The 18,950-nt window shown below is 46.3% G+C and overlaps 1 protein-coding gene across 7 annotated transcripts in view; it reads right to left on the reverse strand.

Annotated features, from left to right (window-relative positions):
- Window positions 1-14,953, reverse strand: part of ZRANB3 (zinc finger RANBP2-type containing 3) — a 106,830-nt gene extending 91,877 nt beyond the window's left edge. For 2 of the 7 annotated variants that reach the window (XM_005286818.4, XM_065560504.1), the window contains exons 1-2: window positions 14,555-14,769; window positions 6,620-6,778 (exon numbers count right to left, since the gene is read on the reverse strand). In XM_005286818.4, coding sequence (XP_005286875.1) covers window positions 6,620-6,771 — 152 coding nt within the window. In that variant the 5' untranslated portion in view covers window positions 6,772-6,778; window positions 14,555-14,769. Of the gene's footprint in view, window positions 1-6,619; window positions 6,779-7,433; window positions 8,066-8,932; window positions 9,209-14,554; window positions 14,771-14,797 lie in introns of those variants that run through there. The other 5 variants (XM_005286813.5, XM_024099739.3, XM_005286814.5 and 2 more) reach the window with 5 other exon arrangements.
- Between the last annotated feature and the right edge of the window lie 3,997 nt (window positions 14,954-18,950).

The raw sequence follows: 18,950 nt of genomic DNA on the forward strand, positions 1-18,950 counted from the left end.
CCAGGCTCAAGCCCAAGTCCCCTTTCCATTTACAGCCAAATCTGCCTGACTCAGGCTGGAAAGCCCTCAGGATCCAGGCTCTAAGATCCACCAAGGAAGGTGGGTCTGAGCCCAAGTTCCATTGGCACTTGGGTCTAAATGGCATCATGTTGCATTGTCGATGCAGCTCACGCCCGGGTCTTAAGACTTGTATTTGGAGAGTCCCCCAACGCTATCCTAAAGTGTTTCTTGGCCTTTCTATCCCAAGGCTAGACAAACGGCTCCCAGGAAATGGAAGCAACCCACCTGGGTTCAAGTACAGCTGCTTGGCATTTAACCCTTCTATTTTATTCTGGCGGTGTTTTCATGCACCGTCAACAGAGGGAATGGTTTCCTGCATTAGCTAAGGCCACCAACAAGAAGTCCTTTGCCAAGAATGCCGCGGTCTGGTCACAGGACCACAGTCAGATTCTTATAAATCTCTGGTGCGAGACAAGCAAGACATTTAACTTCGGTAAAAGTACCAGAAATAACCAGGTGTACTCAAGAAATAGCGGACAAGCTAGCAAGCATTGAGGATTAAACAGATCCTTGACCAGTGCAAGGAGCAGATTAAGCAGTTTGTGTGACTATCGGAAAGCCAGGGATCAAAACTGCACCTCAGGAAACTCCCCATCATCCTGCCTCTATTACGAGGCCTTTTATTGGGTGCTGTGCACTGCTTCGAGCCCCCAGGGGTTCATGACAGTCTGATCAGTGGGGATAGTGATGTTCTGATCCCTGATTCTAACACAGTGCCAGAGGGGCGCCAACAGTGGCCTGTTCAGGCTAGCGAAGTGACTCTGGTGCTCATATCGATCCCTTAGGAGGCTTTGCTGCAAGACCAGCTGCAGCACATTCTGGATCCATACTCTAAGGAGTTGTTTAAACCCTAGAGGAGCAGCCCACCAAGAAAAGGGCAGCAGAAATAGAAAAGGCAAAAATAGCCTGGTAAGTGTCTGATTCCATGTTTGTTATTGATATACAAATGGGAGGGATTTCCAGTTTTTGACCCTATGCTATTATTAAAAGCTGCGGGTAGCAGTGTTTATCCCCTAACGGTGGAATGCATGCCAACGCCTTGGCATTGCTCCCACCCCAGCAAACACCATGTGGGATTCAAAATGTATACCAGGAAGCACAGTTAAACAAGCATTTACAATGAAAATTTTTACTAGATACTTGCACATTCTTACAAGGAAGTACTGGGGTGTTTCAATTCAGATCATTAATTTGCCTTTCCTTTTAGTATGGTGCACTGTATAAGTCTGCCACACTGTTAACAACCCCGCTGTAAACTGTATTGGGGGAGGGGGAAAATATAGTGTATGGGTAACTAAATCATTGCCTGAAATACAGAGGGTGGGGTGCATGCAATCCAGAATTGTGCTGGGGAACCAGGGGTACTCACTATGAAGTACTCACTATGCAGAGTCAATGTGGTCATGAATTTGCATGTAGTCTATAGGCAGAAGGAATCTGAGCAGGCTGTAACATAAGTTAGCTGTACCCAGGTAATTGCACAAATGCAGAGAGTTTTCAGCAGCTTTCAGGGAGTCTCTAATCCATGAGGATGCTAGTACAACATCCTGTTGATTCCCTGATGAATTTTGACCCAATCCCAGGTGTGGATAGCTGCAAACTCTTCCCACAGTAGGAACACCAGATGAGTAGTCACATTTCAGAGAACTGTGTATTTTCCAGCCCACCACACTCATAAATGTGCTGCTCAATAGCCATTAGCTTGAAAACCCCGTTGGCACACTTGGCTGGCTTGATGCTAGTAGCTTGGAACCTTTGCCATTCAGGAACCTCCACGATTGTAACATCCTCAGGATGTGAAACGCCTGAAAAGACTGAGAAACCATAGGTAGTAAGCTATGGCAACTGTCCTCCTTCACCAGGCTAAAATGGTCTGCAATTTTTAAACATCTGTTATTTGTAAATTTCAGCTTACCATTATGTTTGCTCGCTTTACACTCTGATGTTTCATCTGTGTCCATGGAGCATCTGGGAACTTAACTGTTGCTCTGAGACTATACTGAGGCTGAGTTTCACAAAATATCTCTTTTGGACCTTGAGATTCCAAAGGCACTTTTTCTGATGCTATACTTTTTTTGAAGCACTGAGCCATTGATATATTGTCTGTCTTCAGACCCCTTCACCTCAGCAGTCCAGCAGGAGCCTGCGTTTCACACTGTTATGGAGTAGTCAAAGAATAAGCATGTCCATGATGACCTTACAGTGGACATCTTGGACATGGCCAACAAGTAGCTACCAAAGGGAGAAGGATTCACAGCAAGTGGAAAGGCACAGAGGCTGCACAATATGATGAAAGACTTGCTGTGCAGACTCTGAAGCAGGGAAATTACTTGCAGGGGGAAGACAGAGTGCAGCAAAAAGACCTGATTGAGAGGCTGCTTACATTAATGGCAACAAGAGGCTAGGCTCCTGCTCCATATGAACTACATCCTGAGTCCCCTCTACAGTACCATCTCTTGCAGACCAGGAACGCATTGGACAATATCATGGTTGGATGACCTACGCAACCAGGAGTGAATGCTAGTTGGACAGGGCAAGTGTACCTCCTGCAGTTCTCCACCGCAGCAGCACCAAGTGCATGCAAAAAACATTGTAGAGAAGGAAAGATAACGGGAGGAGGGGGGGCAGGAGACATGCAGAAGTAGGGGTATTATTTGTTTTCACTGGTTTAACTGTTTTGTATTATTCAATGTTTGTTATGCACTTTATTTTATTATTGGTTTTGGTGTTTTCATGACTGCTGGCCTCCCTGTCAATTCTTTAATACTGTTTTTTGTAAAACAGACATGTAACAAATAAAGGATTTTGTTTCATTAGGAACATTTATTACAATCACTGCTTCACATCATGTGTGTGTATCGCAAAGAATAATGATGGACATGAGAAGGCATACTTGGGAAGTTGTATTCAAACAATTTTTCAATACACTTTTTGAGATGAATCCATAATGAAAATCCAGTTCACAACACACAAACCCCCATTTCTCTCCACTGCATAGGCAGTCATTTCATTCATAAGTAAAAATTCATGATAATCACATCCCCATCCCACTCAGAGTATACAGCAATAGTACATCATTTACTATTGACAATGCTGTACAAATACATTCATAAACATACTTTTCTCCCTCTTCCATTGGTCCATGCTAGTCCATAATGTGGGCACACAAAGAATCCCTGATTTCTGTTGCACATGGTGCATCCTGCTCCATTTGTGACATGTGTACTTTCTGCCTGACTGAACCAGTTCAGCAAACCACTGCTGTCATAGGTCCACTCAAATGCAAATGACTCTTCTTCGGCTTTACAAAGATTGTGAAGAGCACAGCTAGCCACAATAATGTGGACAGCATTGATGACATGGGAATCCAAATGTTTCTGTGAGCCGCACCAGAACGGATTTCAATTTGCTAAATGCACAGCCACCATTCTATACCTACTGAGGGTATAGTTAAACTGTCTTTTGCCAGGGCCTCTGAGATCAGGATATGGTTTCATAAGCCAAAGCAAAAGGGATGTGTGGTATCCTAGAGTAACATTTATGACAGTGTCATTTGATGGGACTAGCATCCTGACCTGTCCATGAAGGCAGACTCCTGATCAGTGGAAAACACTGGCATTGTGAACTTTTCCAGTGCAGCACATGTTGGTGTCCATAAATCGGCCTCTGTGGCTGAACAGAGACTGCATAACAATGGAGTAATACCCTTTGCAGTCTAGGTATTTATCTCCTCCTTGAGAAGGGCAAGCTAAGGGCACAGGAGTCCCATCAATGGCCCCAGCACAGTTGTGAAACCCCATTCTTTCAAAACTGGCAATTACTTCAAGGACATTGTTTATGCCCATCACCTTTTTGAGTAAATCACACTACTGATCACCTCAAACCTCCGCAGCCACAGCCCCCGGAGTTGGCTTGCCAACATCAAACTGGTTGGCAATGGGCCTGTAGTAGTCGGGAGTGGCCAGCTTCTAGATGGTCATAGCAACCCACTTCTGGACCAGACTGGCCACCCATGTGCATATGTCCTGACGCTGCAGGATCAGAGCAAGCTACTCACAAACCTCCAGAAAAATGGCTTTGTTCATGCGAAAGTTTTGGACCCACTGCTGCTCCTACCACATCCACATGCCTATGTGATTCCACCAGTCTGTGATTGTGGTCCTGCTCCAGAAGTGCCGGTCTACACAAGGCCCATTAGCGGCTATACAGACAGTCAAAGCAGCATTATCCAGTTGGAGTCTGCTATGTCTGTATTGTTCTCCTCCTCCAGGTGCTTTTGATAGGTCAGAAAAGGCCACCGAAACAATCAGCAGCATCTCATGGATGCTCTGCCTGTTTCCAGACATGGGAATGAAGCCTAAGCAGGGCAAGTTCTTCAACAGTGACTTCTCCATGTTGCTGGCTCTGGCTGCCAGGAGCATGCAGACCCAAAATACAGCTTGGAAGGATGAGGCAACTTCCAGTAAAGTGCCAGGGGATGCACAGTCAAGTTTTCCCACAGTGCACCACAAACAAAAGAGCTAGAGAGGCTGCAGCTGGGAAGAGCAGTAGGAAGCCTAAGATAGGTTGGTTTGACTCGAATCTGTGTAGTGCAATGTGGACATGTGAGCAAGGGTCAGAGACCCAGGTCCAGAAATTCCAAACCTAGGGTCAATATTCAGTGTGAACGTTCAAGCCTGGTCATAGAAACACTGAGCCTGAGCATTTGAGTCCCAAAGACCCAGGCTTACATTGCAATGTACCCTTACCCCAAGTGGCTTGCCTAAGGAAGGACACAGGAAGTCTGTGGTAGAGCAGAGAACTATACCTGGATCTCTCAAGTACCAGCCTAGCACCCTAACTACTGGGCTGTCCTTCCTCCTTGCTGACTGCCCCAAATCTATTTGGCCAGATGCACAGTATTAAGATGAAGAATTTCTGAGGGAGCGTGACCCAAGCAAAGGTTCTATGTCACGGTAAACTTTGAGGACAAAGACTAAAAATGGAAAACTGGAGAGAGATTAGGGGAGAAAGCACACACTTTCCCTTCCACAAAAAAATAAATGGTTTCTAAGCACCCCTTAGAACTTAAGGCACTACTGTGTTTGTGCTGTTCTGTTTAAGGTTTAAAGCGAGATTGAATGGTAAAATAGCCCCTCAGTAATATTTTTTAACAAAACATGCTGCAACGCTAAGTTTGGAATGTTACTTTGTTTCACTGAAAAAAAAATATTATATATATATATACACACACACACACACACCACTTCTGTGAGCACTGAAATTCTTGGTATCCCTGTGCCTGCCATGTTAATTGAGGGTATGTGGGACAGAACATCTCACAAAAATGTCCAGTGATCTTCCAAGCTGTCAGCTTTCATTTTTCTTCTGTACTGTAAGTCATCATAGCAAATAGGATGGGATATTTTTCTACTAATTCTTTCCACAAACGTACTTGTTACACTGACACGTTATATACATAGCATATGGATCTCTGTGGCAATAAGAAGCACTTAATAGCTCTAACGGTCATATTACATTGTAGTCAGTCCTGACTCAGTTTACTTCTAGACAAAATTCGAAGTGATCTTTTTAAACTATATAGCCTTATATAGCTTTGGCCCCAACTACCTCAGTAACACCTCCCTCACAATGGATTATCATGGACATGATTCAAGATATGAATAAAATGGCAGCAATCTCCTAGACTCCACCATCAACCTATCCTGAGGTATCCTTTTGAAGTAGATTACACAGATCTTCATAATATGATCAGTCTTCTTTAATGCATGCTTTGATCAGCAGTACAGCATTATCAATTATTTGACTCTTAAATTACCATAATTATGCTTCAGAGTTAACACTCCATGGAAATAAAGGGGAGCAGCTCAAGCTGCTCAGAACCATTGTTGTAGCCCATCTGCAAATTCAGCCAGTCTTTCCTTCACCAATTTACAATATCTTAAAGGTTAATTTTACAAAAATATAGGCAAAGTCTTAATTCCTCACTTCCTCCCCACATACAAGAATTTAGATTGTAGCATAGGATAGTAGACATAACAGAAAAGTACCAATTCATAAGTCACCACAAGCCTGCTTAAACCAACCCCAAATGAATGCAGCTGAAATGCTCACACATTTGTTAGTAGCCCTTATTCAACAAAATCTCTCTATCTTTCAACTGCCCAAGCTGTTTTTCTCTTGAATGCTCTCAGCTATGCCCGTAACCCTCCTCACCCCCCCCCCTCAAAAAAAACACCTATAGAAACGAGTAAATGGTCAGTTTTGGAGAACCCAGTAGAAGTATAAAACAAACTTTCTGTCCTTACTGATTTTTACCTTCATATAGACACTGGTTTGGTATTCAGGGTTGCTCAAGAATACAGCATTATTAGTATCTACTTACTCTTTAAGAAAATTAAAATTTGTTTTTAAGCCATATAGAATATATTCAATAAGGCAAGTTATGTTTTAGAAACTTAACTGTCACTTGTTTTTGTAAGGCTTTTGTAATTGTTCCAGAAACAGACTTCTAAAACAGAATTACTACTTTCAGCATACCATGATATAAGCACTTTACCTGCCGCTTCTCTGAAGTGCAAACAAGATGCCTTTCTTCTGAAAAGGAAGCAGTCTTTCCCTTAGTTTTTCAGGTAAGAAGGATAGCTTAGTATCAGCATCTTCAGAACAAGAAGTTCCAACTGTAGAAGTTTCTTGGACTGTGTTTGACATGTTGAACCTGCAAGAAACAAACAAGAGGCTAGGAATTGGGTACTGAATACTCTAATACAATACATGTTATAGCTATATGTAGCAATAAGTAATAGTCTTATCATGAAATGATTAACTGCTAAATGATATAGATGTTGATTTGTACTATTTTCTCAACAGATGTTAGTTTAGACAATTAACTCTTGGTTTGCAGTTCAAGCTTTCTTATCATTTAACAAAGAAAGCTGGTTTCTAACTTGTTGAATGAACACCTTTATATTTTTGTCAGATGCATTTAGTTACCCTTTGCCTGTGACTTAAACGTGATAAGACTAAACACAAAAATCAAGGATTAACAAAAAGTTTAAATTGAAACAAAGGGCACATATGCCCAAATTGGAGGTAAACTTTTTAGGAGTATAAGATCAGCTCAGCTCTAATTTACCTAACCCATACAGTCCCCCCACCCTTCATAAAACTCACATGATAACTCAAAGAAAACAAACAATGAACCCTAAGACTAAATGAAAAAATCTCTTATGCTTTGTATCACAGACTAACAGCTTAAGAATTTCACAGATGTACAAAAAAATAGATGAGTTTACAGGCAAAGTGTACAACTTTAAATAAGAAATAAAAATCACAACCATCTACAACAGAGCACAAAAAGAATGGTTACTTACCCTACAGTAAACATGGATCTCTGAAATGTTTTAGTCAGCATGGGTCCCACTCTCTGTGTGCATGAAATCAGATTCTTCTGAATAGCAACATCTGTCAGGGATGCACATGCACCCTGTGCCCCGGGCGAGGGCATGAAGGAGAGTTACAGCCATCCTGACCTTTACTTCCCTCACAATTCAAAGCCCATGATAACAGAGGACTCTGAAAAGTGGGGATGGAGTACAGGTCATGGGATCCACAGACAATATCTCAAAGAAACACAGTTAACCACTGTCTTCAAGCCTGTATCAGTGTTGCTCCCACCACTGGTGACGGACAATTAGTAACCCCTCCAAATGGTATGAGGCGGAGTCTCAGCTACAACAGTGGAAGAGATATTGCAGTGCACCTCTTCCAAACTTGGCACCTGACCTGGTGGATAAGCCCAAGGCATAATATTTATGCCAGGTTGCCACCTTGTAGATCTTGGAAACTGGAACATTTCTGAAGAAGACATAGGTTGTTGCTTGTGTTCTGATGTGCAGCGATATTCAGTGGGAGAGGCACACCAGCCAACAGTAATAAAGTGAGATACACTGTATTATCCATTTCAATATCTTCCAAGATGAGATGGCCTGACCTTAGGACTCGCCTAAGAACGAAGCAGGAAACTGTGTGAATAGTTTGGTTCTGTCAACATCATAAAAGCAAGGTCCCCAAGATCAGGGTGTGGGGGTGTGGATAGGGGTCGGGCAGGCAGGGGACAGTGAGCAGGGGGGGTTGGATGGGGGTGGGATCCCAGGGGGGAGGTTGGAGTAGAGGGTCCCAGGAAGGGGCAGTCAGGGGACAAGGAGCAGAAAAAACTGAACACAACTACACCAGGATGACAAGCCAAGATTGCTGTGAGGCAGACCCTGAAATCAAGCTGAAAAGGCTAGCCTTTTGTTCAATAAATATTTGAGGATCTTTGGTATTGATGTCTGCTCTGGGTCTAGTTTTCTCTCTAGTTGAAGTTTTCCTGACCTAACAGTCTCTATCCGTGGTGCTTAACCAGCCAACAGCCACAATATCAGTTGCAGTGACTTCAGGTCTGGATGCAGTATCTGGCCATGGTGCTGCAAGACCATATTGCTCAGATCTGAGAGCTGGATAAGTAGTTCAAAGGATGTGCAGGAGGTCTGTCTCACAAAATTGCCATGGCCTGTAGGAAGCAATGAGAACGATCTTGGCTCTGTCTCATTTGATCTTGGAAATCACCCTGAGGATCAGGGGAATTGGTCAAAAAGCACACAAGAAGCCTTACAACCACTGCAGAAGGAAAATAAATGGTAGTAACCCTGGTCTCCTGTAGTAGAAGGGTCATAGGATTCTGGCACTTGGCATTGACAACAGTGACAAAAAGGTCTATTATCAGAATCCTCCTGCAAAGGAATATCTACTCTACTATGGATCTCTGCAGCAATCACTTGTGATTGGCAACCAGTTACCTGCTCTGGAAGTCCACCAAATTGTTACTTACCCCTCAGAGTAGAACAGACATCGGAGTATCCCATGTCAGAGGCACCATGTCCAGAGCTCAATAGTGTTCAGGTAGAGGGGACACTAACATACACCTCCTTGCTTGTTTATGTAGTGCATTCTGGACATGTTGTCCACTGGGATCTGCACTGTGTAGTTTTGGAGAACCATTAGAAAGGTCATGCAGGCTTCCAGGACGTTGATGTGGAGTTTCATGTCTGCTGGGGACCAAGTCATTTGCATCTTTATGTGGTTCAAGTGGGCTCGACCACCTGTCCTTGAAACATCCATGATTAAACTAATTGGTTAAAGTAACTGGAGAAAGGGGTAGGAACAATATCCCACCAGATACGTTCTTGGGTTCCCACCACCATCTCTATTCTGACAGCACATGAAATAGGACCACGACTGTTATTTGTTCTGCGAACAGACAGATCTGAGCTGGAATTGCAGGGGCTGCAAGTTAAGTCTGGCAAGCAGAATCTCGTACGTACATGCTGACATTTTGCTTAACAGTCCCAGGCACATCCATACCATTGTACTTGAGTTTGACTGTATCCCAAGTTCTATCAACTGTATCAAGAATCTGTCCTCAGGAACATAGACTTGCACACACTTGGAATCAAAGCTCCTATGAACTTTCATCTGTGATGGGATAAGACACAATTTTTCTTAAATCACCAGAAGGGCCATATGACAACAGGAAGAGGGCATATTCCAGGCTTGCCGCCATTTCTTACTGGGATCAGCCAGTCATTAGCGGGTAGACACAGATGCCTCTCAATCCGGGATTAGCATCCCATAGAGACTTTTAATGCCATGGAGAGTCCAAATGACATTACCTTATATTGGCAGCAATTGGGCCCCAACATGAATTTTAAATACTTTCTGTGGACTGCGTAAAGGCCATGCAAAAGTACGTGTCCTGAAATTCAAGAACTATAAAACAATGTTGAGCCTCTGAAGATACAATGGAGGCAAGCATTACCATCTTAAATCTGAGGCAGCATATGTATTTATTAAATCTTGGGATAAGACCAAGATATTCCCCCTTTCTTCTCTGTGATAAGGAAGTATCTGGGTAGAAAGGTCTGGATTACAAGTACCTCCCCTATGGCTCCCAGACAAAACAACGAAGCCAATTCTGTTTGTGACAGATTCTTGTAAGAAGAGTCCCTGAATAATGATGGGAAAGGGGGATGGTCAGGGGCAAGGAGTGGAAATTATTAAATAGAGTAGCCATGAGCAATAACATTTAATGACCATTTGTCAACTTCAGTAGCCAACCAGCTCCAATGGAAAGGAGAAAGGCAGTTCCCAAAAGCAGTGACTGACTGTGGATTGGATCCAGAGACCCTTGACATTTCCAAACGTGCTGCCTCAGAGAGGGTGCCAGACACATGACTGTAGTAGCAAAAAAAATGGGCATCCCCTAGAGTATCTGGCCCTTTTCCTCTGTGGGTATCAGGCTGTCGACCCTAAGAGTGGAACAGTATTCTCTGCCCCTGCTTGGTGCTGTTCCTTGTATGGTTTCTGGTAATGTTGTAAATGTTGTGTAAAAAGTTAACCATTTAAATTATTAAAATTATATCGTTTAACTGGTTAACTGAGGTCGCACTTCATTTCTCTTCGCCATCTGTAAAATTCATGATACTCACCTTCATCAAGCACTTTCAGATTCTCTGATAAGAGCAGTGTATGATGATCAGGGAGAGAATTTTCAAATTTTTGGAACATTTCTCTAATTTCTCATTTGCTGAATAAGACCAAGGGAGAATTCAGAGGCCTTCTGACTCACTGAGCTCTGACACATGAGCAATGGAGAAACTCCGTAATTGCTAGGGAAGGCATAAGTGGGGATCACTGATCCATAGATATAAAAATTACATTATTTGGAACCATGAGGTTGTACTCTCTACTAGCCTATTAAGAGAGCAGTCTAACAATATTTACCCTCATCCTCCTTTCCTAACAAATGTTTTATTCTCTTGTTACATCTTATTTTAAATTAGGCTGCAAGCTTTCAAGACAGGGACCTTGTTTTACTATGTGTTTATTATAGCACCTACCACCCTGAGATCCTGATCCCGACTACGGCCTTTTGGTGCTACCTCAAGCACAAACAAGAAAACACTTTCGCTAAAGCTCTTGTTGACATCTATGGTAAAATTTATAAGTATTTTCTTAAAGAAACACTCAATTTAAGATGTAGTTTTAAGGAGTTAATTAAAAGTAGTTTCAAAGACCACTTTTTCTTTCTTAGAAATTTGCATTTGTAATCCTGTTCTTCTCTTAGCCTGTATATTGATTTATTATTAGTTTTATTGATTGTATAGACATTCTTTATAAGCATTTATTTAAAAAAATCCTTCCTCTTATTCCCAGATCTTTGACACTATTTCTGAATTAAGCAATGACGATGAAAAGCCCACATTCTGCAAATCTGAGTTTATACTGCATTATTTCACAGCACCCAAAATTGTGCCAAGCACTTCACAGATGAGAGACAATCTCTCTGCCCCTTAAAACTTATGTAAGACAATAACTTGGATAGCTACTTAGCATATCTATCCTTGTAATGTTTTTGCCCACTGGCAAAATTACTTTTTCCTAATTTTTTACATTATTACTTTTCCCTTATTATGGGAGGGAGTGCAGACAGCGCATTGGACTGGGATACAAGAAATCTGGGTTCTATTCTCAGCAGTGCCAGTGTCCAGGTCAGCCACCCTAGACAAGTCACTTCACCACTCTGTGCTTCAGTTTCCCCATCAGCAAAATGTGGATACTTCTTTGTAAAGTGAGATCTACTGATGAAAAGTGCTATGAGAGTAGCTAAGATCAAAGTGTTAGTAGTCTCTTGGCCTATCAAAGGCCATGATCAAGTGCCTTGATGTTTTTGGTCTTTTGGCCTCGAGATGAAAACCTTGTCTATGTCTCTTAGACCATGAAGTAAAAATATTATCTAAGTTATATCTGTTCTTATCTCCTAGACTAGCGTTTCCCAAATGCGGCCACCAGGGGCTTTTTGTGCGGCCACAGGCCTCCCGGGCGGTGATTGGAGGGAGGGAGGGGGGCAAACCCTCTCTCCCTCCCTGTTGCTCCTGAGTGTGCCACCCTGCACTGCCTCTGGAGACAGGAGGGGCACAATGCTGAAGGAGCAAGGTGAGTTCTTGACCTGCAGGGTGGGGGGAGTGGGACTCAGTCTTCAGTCCTGGGGTGGTTGGGCAGCAGGCTCAGGTGGTGGGACTTAGGGAGCCTGGCTGCATGGACCAGGGCTCCAACCATGGGGCTTTGGCACCAACACTTGGCTCCAGCTGCGGTGTTTCAAGCAGACACCCCCAGCTCTGGCCACATGGCCCCGGCCACACAGCTTCAGGCTCCAACCACCGGTCGTGTGCGGTGGACTCTGATCCCTGGCTCTGGCTGTGTGGCACCACCCCTGGTGGCAGCTGCTGACGCCCAGCCGCTCGCTCCAACCCCTAGCCACTGATCCCAGGTGCTAGCCCTGGATGCTGACCTCCAGCCCCGGCTGCCGGTGGCAGGCGCTGATCCCCAGCCCTGACCGCTGACCACGGCCACCAATCCCTGGCCCTGGCCGTTTGGCAGGCGCCAGACCCAGGTGTAGATCCTTGATGCCGACTGCACAGCAGTGGGTGCAGATCCCTGGCAGTGGGCGCCAAACCCGAGCTGCGTGGTGGCGGGCTCCAACCCCCGGCTCTGGACACTGACCGCAGGCACTCGCCATGTGGCAGCAGCTGGCCCCAGGCACTGATCCCCAGCCCTGGCCTTTGGCCACAGCCGCCAACTCCTGACTCCGTTTGGCAGCGGGTGTGGAAGCTAGGCTCTAGCGGGCGCCAGAGCCAGGTGCAGATCCCTGTTCCCAGCCACGTGGCAGTGGGTGTAGATCCCTGGCGGTGGGCTCCGAACCTCGACGCTGCACGTGGACGGGCCCCAAACCCTGGCGCTGGATGCCAACCCTGGGCACTGGCCATATGGCAGGGGCTGCTGGCCCCAGGCGCTGATCCCCAGCCCTGGCCATGCAGCAGCAGATGCTGACCCCAGTGGGTGTTGGCCCTAGGCACTGACCCCTGGCCATGGTTGTGCAGTGACAGATGCTGGCCCTAGGCTCTAGCTGCGCGGCAGTGGGCTCTTGCCCTGGGTGCCTCCCCCCAGCTCCAGTCGCACCCCCATCACCCCTGTCCTCCGCTGCCTCCCTCAGCCCAGCATCCATCCCCCAGGTCCCTGCTACCTTCCACCCCGATCCTCCCATCCAGGGCTTAATTTGTCCTGGGACTTGCTGAGAAACATGCATGCATCACTTTTAACAGCAGATTAACTAGCTACCTGGGAGACTGTAAAATGTGATACTTGTATGTTTGTTAATATCAAGTATCACTTTTCACAGCCTTCCAGGTAGCTATTAAGTGTCCTGTGAAAAGTGATATTAACAAACATACAAATATAACTTTTTACAGCATTATTTTTATTATTGAGTCTGCAAAAAAAAAAATAAACCTACATAAATAAATTACAACAATTTGGATGTGTATGTGCATATTTATTTATTTTTTCTAACGTTAATAAAGTATTTTAGGAAAAAGTGTCAGTGCAGCTATCAGCAAGGGTTGGTGTCCACACTTTGAGGCCACCAGAAAAATTGTGGTGAGAACCCCAGTCCCAGACCATTCAACTGTTTCCTGCACAGCTGTGAAGTTTAACTTCTCTCTACATTTTGCAGGGCTTCTCATTTGGAGTAGGGCTCTATAGTCAGATGCTTGCCATCCCAAATCATTTTGGGGACAGAACTAACAAATACATTTCAACGTCATTAAAATTCCGTTTTAACATATCTGACGTTCATTAGTCTTGTAGTCAAGTTGCTAAAAGTGAATCCCCTTGTTAAGTTTGAAAAGCAGTAATCCCAGAACATGGAGTAATCATTTCCAGTGTGGATATTAATTACTTTGAGTTGCTAGATTCCTAGACTGCTAGGTTTCTGTGACATGAGACATTTGCAATGTTTTCTAAAGGGTCACTAGCCATTGGGTGGTCATGGATCTACATCCTCAGATGAACACACAAGAGAAATGCAGGTCTCAGATGTGGTTCTGAGACGAGGATTTTCCTCGAGTCAAGAACAAGTCGATCTAGCCTCAAGTCCCCCTACCTAGATGAACTCCCACACAGCACAATCTCAGCCACCACAGTAAGCCTCAGTAAGCAAACAGCTTAATAATGTACAACTTCCACCCTAGACACAATCTGGGAAGCCACCGCGAGCATCAACATTAAGGGGCACATGCCATCATTAAGGGGGGGAGGGAGCCAGACAGTGGTATGTGGCGTTAGACAGGACTAACACCCAGCTGCTGAAGCCCCAGTGAACACGGCCTGCCACACACCGCAGCCCTGACCCTAGGGCGCGCTAGTCCACAGCCCGACCACCCGGGGGCGGGGAGAAGGAAATAATCGCGGCTCTCCACCATGCAAGGCGCCGCCAGCCCCCCAATCCGTAGGGGACTAGGAAGGACCAGACCCTTTGGCTAAGTTTGCCTGGCCACCCTTTATCCCGCGTAAAAGACGAGGGCAGCCTCGCCTCCGCCGACTAACTCACACCTACCACTACTGCCGCTGCAGCCGCCACCACACTTCCTCAGAGCGACGCGGGTTTCGCGCGGGCTCGGGCTCGCTCAGCCCCGGAAGTGACCTCTAGCGGGGGCGGGAACCGCCAGGGTCCCAAACACCGCCCCCCCCCCTCCGCAGGGGAAAAAAATCCCCCGCCAATAAGTGGCCGAGGGTGCACGAGCGGCGCTTCCGGGGGCATAGGAGGGGAGTAGTTGAGATGCGGGAGGGTTGTTCCTACCCCGAGTGTCACCCCGCGCCGGACCAACCGACTCACTCATCCCTTCCCGCTGGTGGGGGAGGGCGGGTTTGTGATCCCGTGTCCTGACTCGCCTCCTCCACTTTGTCCCGGGGGTGCGCGGGAATATGACGGGGAGGGGCAACGCCGCGACAGTGAGCTTCAGGGAAGGGAGGCGGGGCGACAGCACCAATGGGAAGGCTGTGGGAGCTACGGAGCGGGGCGGGGTGAAGCTATGGGAGCTACACGGGGTGTGTGGGAGCTATGCGGGGGGCGCTACACGGGGGGTGGGAGTAATGTAGGGGGCGTTACACGGGGTGTGTGGGAGCTATGGGGGGCGCTACACGGGGGTGGGATCTGCGTAGGAGGCGCTACACGGGGGTGGGAGCTATGCAGGGGGTGTGGGGGAGCTATGTTGAGGTGTGGGGCTGTCTGAATGGGAAGGCTCTATAGGGGGTGTTGGCGAAAAGGACGAGGTGCGGGAAGGACTCCAGCGATTCTGGGGAGAGAGAGGCATTGCACTTACTAGGGGAACGGGGAGCTGTGTTGACGGGGTGTATGGTGCTGACTGACAGTGCGACGAGCCCAGAGAGCAATGGGTGGGGCTGCAGAGTGCTGTGGACTGTATGGCAGTCGGCGGCAGAACTCCTTTACTCCTATAAATAAGCGAGATGGCGGGTGAGGGTAGGAAGAATTACGGAGGCCGGTGCTCTCCGACTGGCCCGATGCTAAACAGGCTCCTGGGGGCAAGCAATGAGCATGCTAATACAAGAGACTACAATTCCCAGGATGCCTTGCGCTGGCGAACACGGGCTGCGCTGTACTTTAGGGAAACGGTCGGGACCTGTTTTTTTCGGAGGCTTGGGCGGATGGGGAGACGCTCGCTGCTGATGATAGGGGAGGGGGCTCCCAGCGAGTGGTCCTTCTGGTTGGGCACAGCACCAGAGCTCGCGAGGAAGGGGGTTATAATATCACTACGGGAACAAGTACCGACATGATTGTCATTAGACATGAAAACCGTCTGTCAGCGCAACGCCGCGATTCCACTGGTCGTTGGTGGACCATGGAGGCGGGTCTCTGTGTGCCGGTCCACCGACTTCCTATTGGTAATTAGGGCCGTCATTCAGTAAAACTATCCGTTACGATTGGCCAGAGACCCCCTCAGTGGGCGAGTTCATGCGCAAGTGGTATGTGCACCACAGCGGCAGCTCTGGGGGCGGAGGCTGGACTGTAAATGGCCAAGGCTGACGTCGGTCAGCGGGATTGTGCGTTGCCGTTCGCAGGCACTGGCAGGGGGCGGGTCTCTGTCCCTGCCGCGGCAGTAGGAGGAACCGGAGCCGCTGTCGGGGGCTGGTGATGGGGTCAGTTCTCCCTCGTGTGTGAATCTCCGTCACCGAGCCGGCCCCGTCGCCGCCCTTATCCGCCCGGCTGTGTTAGCGCCAAAGCGGTAAGGAGCGCACCTTCCTTTATAGCCATCGCCCGCCGCCCTGCGAAGGGGACGGGAGCTTGTTCCAGGGCCCCCGCACCGCGTGAGGGGTTGCCCGGCCCCAAGGGCTGCTGGAGTACTGCACTCGTGTGGGGGAGTGGTTGGTCCCTGGGCGCAGCTGCACCCTGGAGGGGGGCCCGGCACTGCGGGCAGCTGCTCGGGGGGCACTGGTGTGAGGGTCCTGGGGGCAGCTGCTGCGGGGGAACACATTGGTGTGAGGGTCCTGGGGGCAGCTGCTGCGGGGGAACACATTGGTGTGAGGGTCCTGGGGGCAACTGCTCCGGGAGGTGGTCTGCGGTGGGGTGGGGTGGGGGCCCTGGGGGCAACTGCACTGGGGGGAGCGGTCCTGCACTGGAGGGGTGGGGTCAGCTGCGCCTGGGGTGGGGGGTCCTGGAGGCAGATGCCCCGGGGTGGTTGGGAGTGGTGGCTGCATCTGGGGGGAGGCCCCTGCATTGGGGTTTGGGTGATAGCACCCTGGGGACAGGTCGTATGCTGAGATGCCATTAGAAGCTGGCTGTACCTAAGGACTCGTAAGGAGCTTTCAATGTAGCTGCACTCTGGGATCCTCCACTGGGCTTGTTGCACCCCAAGGATCTTTTTTAGGGGCTGCATCTGCACCCCGTGGCTTTATAATTAAATTGAGTCAGAAGCATTTGAGGAGGTGGTATCAGGAGAGGACCAGTGGAGAAACTGGTGTGACTACAGCATGTTGCCCCTTTAAAGAGGTAGTGAATGTTTCAAATTTCCCCAGTTATAAAGGATGGGGTATGGAGCTGCTTACAAACTGTCTCCCTGATGCTAGATTAGCAAAAGTTGAGGTGGCATTTAATGATGCTGGCAAGAGAAGGAGTGTTTCTGAAGTTCTGAATGTATCTGCATCTGGGTATAATAAGATAATTCAGTTTAAATGGGTCACTGCTGGTACAAGTGGATGTGAAGCTTTTTGCTTGTTTTAAAATAAGGTAGTCCCATTTTTATCCCATTCCTCCTAACTTTGACTCCTCTGGTCTCATGTCTGAACCAACTGTAAATGGGTTCATGTCGTATGTTTTTGCTACAAAAATAGTGTTGTGTTATGTTAGTGTAGCATTCATATTTTAAAAAAAACACTTTAAAGAGAGGCGAGTTGCTTGGGCCAATCATTTCTCTGTCTTTAAGGCAGGGAACTTAAATGTTGTGAGGTTTAATTAATTAATGGCTCTTAAATTGCTTTGAGTTTTTCAAATGAAAGGTGCTATAAAAGTGCAATGTATTGCTGGTGTAGACACAGTACTACTAATTACTTAATTGCTCAAACTTAACATATTTAAAAACCTTGCCAAGAAACTACTGTGCAAATTTGCTGTACCGATTTGGGCTAACCTGGGTTCCATTTCTTTTCTTTTTTTTAATCTCTCTTCACTCTGGATGGAGGAAATATTATAACTGTTGGCTCTGACATTGGAAAATGGTTGTACATAATGTATTCTGGACAATTGTCTTGAATGTAGTTGTAACTAGCACAGTGTAATCCAAAGTGTAGATAGAATAGCTACATCACTGTCTGCTTTTGGCGGCCTCTTAGAATGACACTTTTTTAAAATGGCTCTAAGTTTAAATGGTTGGCACTGCGGAAGAGTTTCCCTTTTTTAAACCAAAAGTAAAATGGAAAAATGAACAGAACGTAATCTTCTTAAGATACCTTGTTATATTGAAGACTTGATTTTGTTGTTGTTGTAAGCAGGTTTTATAAGCTGGATTCCCATGATAAACACATTCTGTGCAATTCCTTTAGCTATAGTTGTAATTATGGATGGTGTGATAGGCAAATTGCAGCTGTGTGTTTTCTACTTTGTATATTTTGTGATATATATAAAGTGGGTGGGGTGGAGGCAAAAGGTCTGTTTCTAGATATACAGAATCATAAACTCGTAGAATTGGAAGAGACCTCAATAGAGGACCTCATCTAGTCCAGTCCCTTGCACTGAGGCAGGACTAAGCATTATCTCTAGACCATCCCTGAAAGGTGTTTGTCTAACCTCCTTAAAAATCTCCCATGACAGAGATTTCACAACCACCTTAGGTAACTTGTTCCGCTTAACTACCCTGACAGTTAAGAAGTTTTTCTTAATGTCTAACTTAAATCTCGCTTACTGCAGTTTAAGCCCACTACTACTTGTCCTGTCCTCAATGATTAAGGTAAACAATTTATTGCCCTCCGCTTTACAACAATCTTCTATGTACTTGAAGACTGTTATTCTGTCTCCTCTTGGTCCTCTTCCTCCCCCCCACCCCCAAGTTGTTTAGTCTGGAAAAGAGACAAACCCAGTTTTTTCAATCTTTCCTTTTAGGTCATGTTTTCTAGACATTTAATCATTTTTGTTGCTCTCCTCTGACCTTTCTCCAGTTTGTCCACATCTTTCCCAAAGTGTGGTGCCCAGAAGTGGACATAATACTCCAGTTGAGGTCTTATCAATGCTGAGTAGAGTGGAAAAATTACTTATTGTGTTTTTGCTTACAATGCTCCTGCTAATACATCCAAGAATGATGTTCAGGCTTAGAAAGTGAACATGTTTAGAAAACAAAGGTTGCAAAAGCTTTATGCCTCTACATGGTAATAGATCATCATGGAACATTGAACTTAGAAAGGATCTTGTATTTTAAATACACATACAGTTATTTTTAACCTGT

The sequence above is a fragment of the Chrysemys picta genome, chromosome 11 (assembly GCF_011386835.1).
Source record: "Chrysemys picta bellii isolate R12L10 chromosome 11, ASM1138683v2, whole genome shotgun sequence".
Taxonomy (NCBI): Eukaryota; Metazoa; Chordata; order Testudines; family Emydidae; genus Chrysemys; species Chrysemys picta.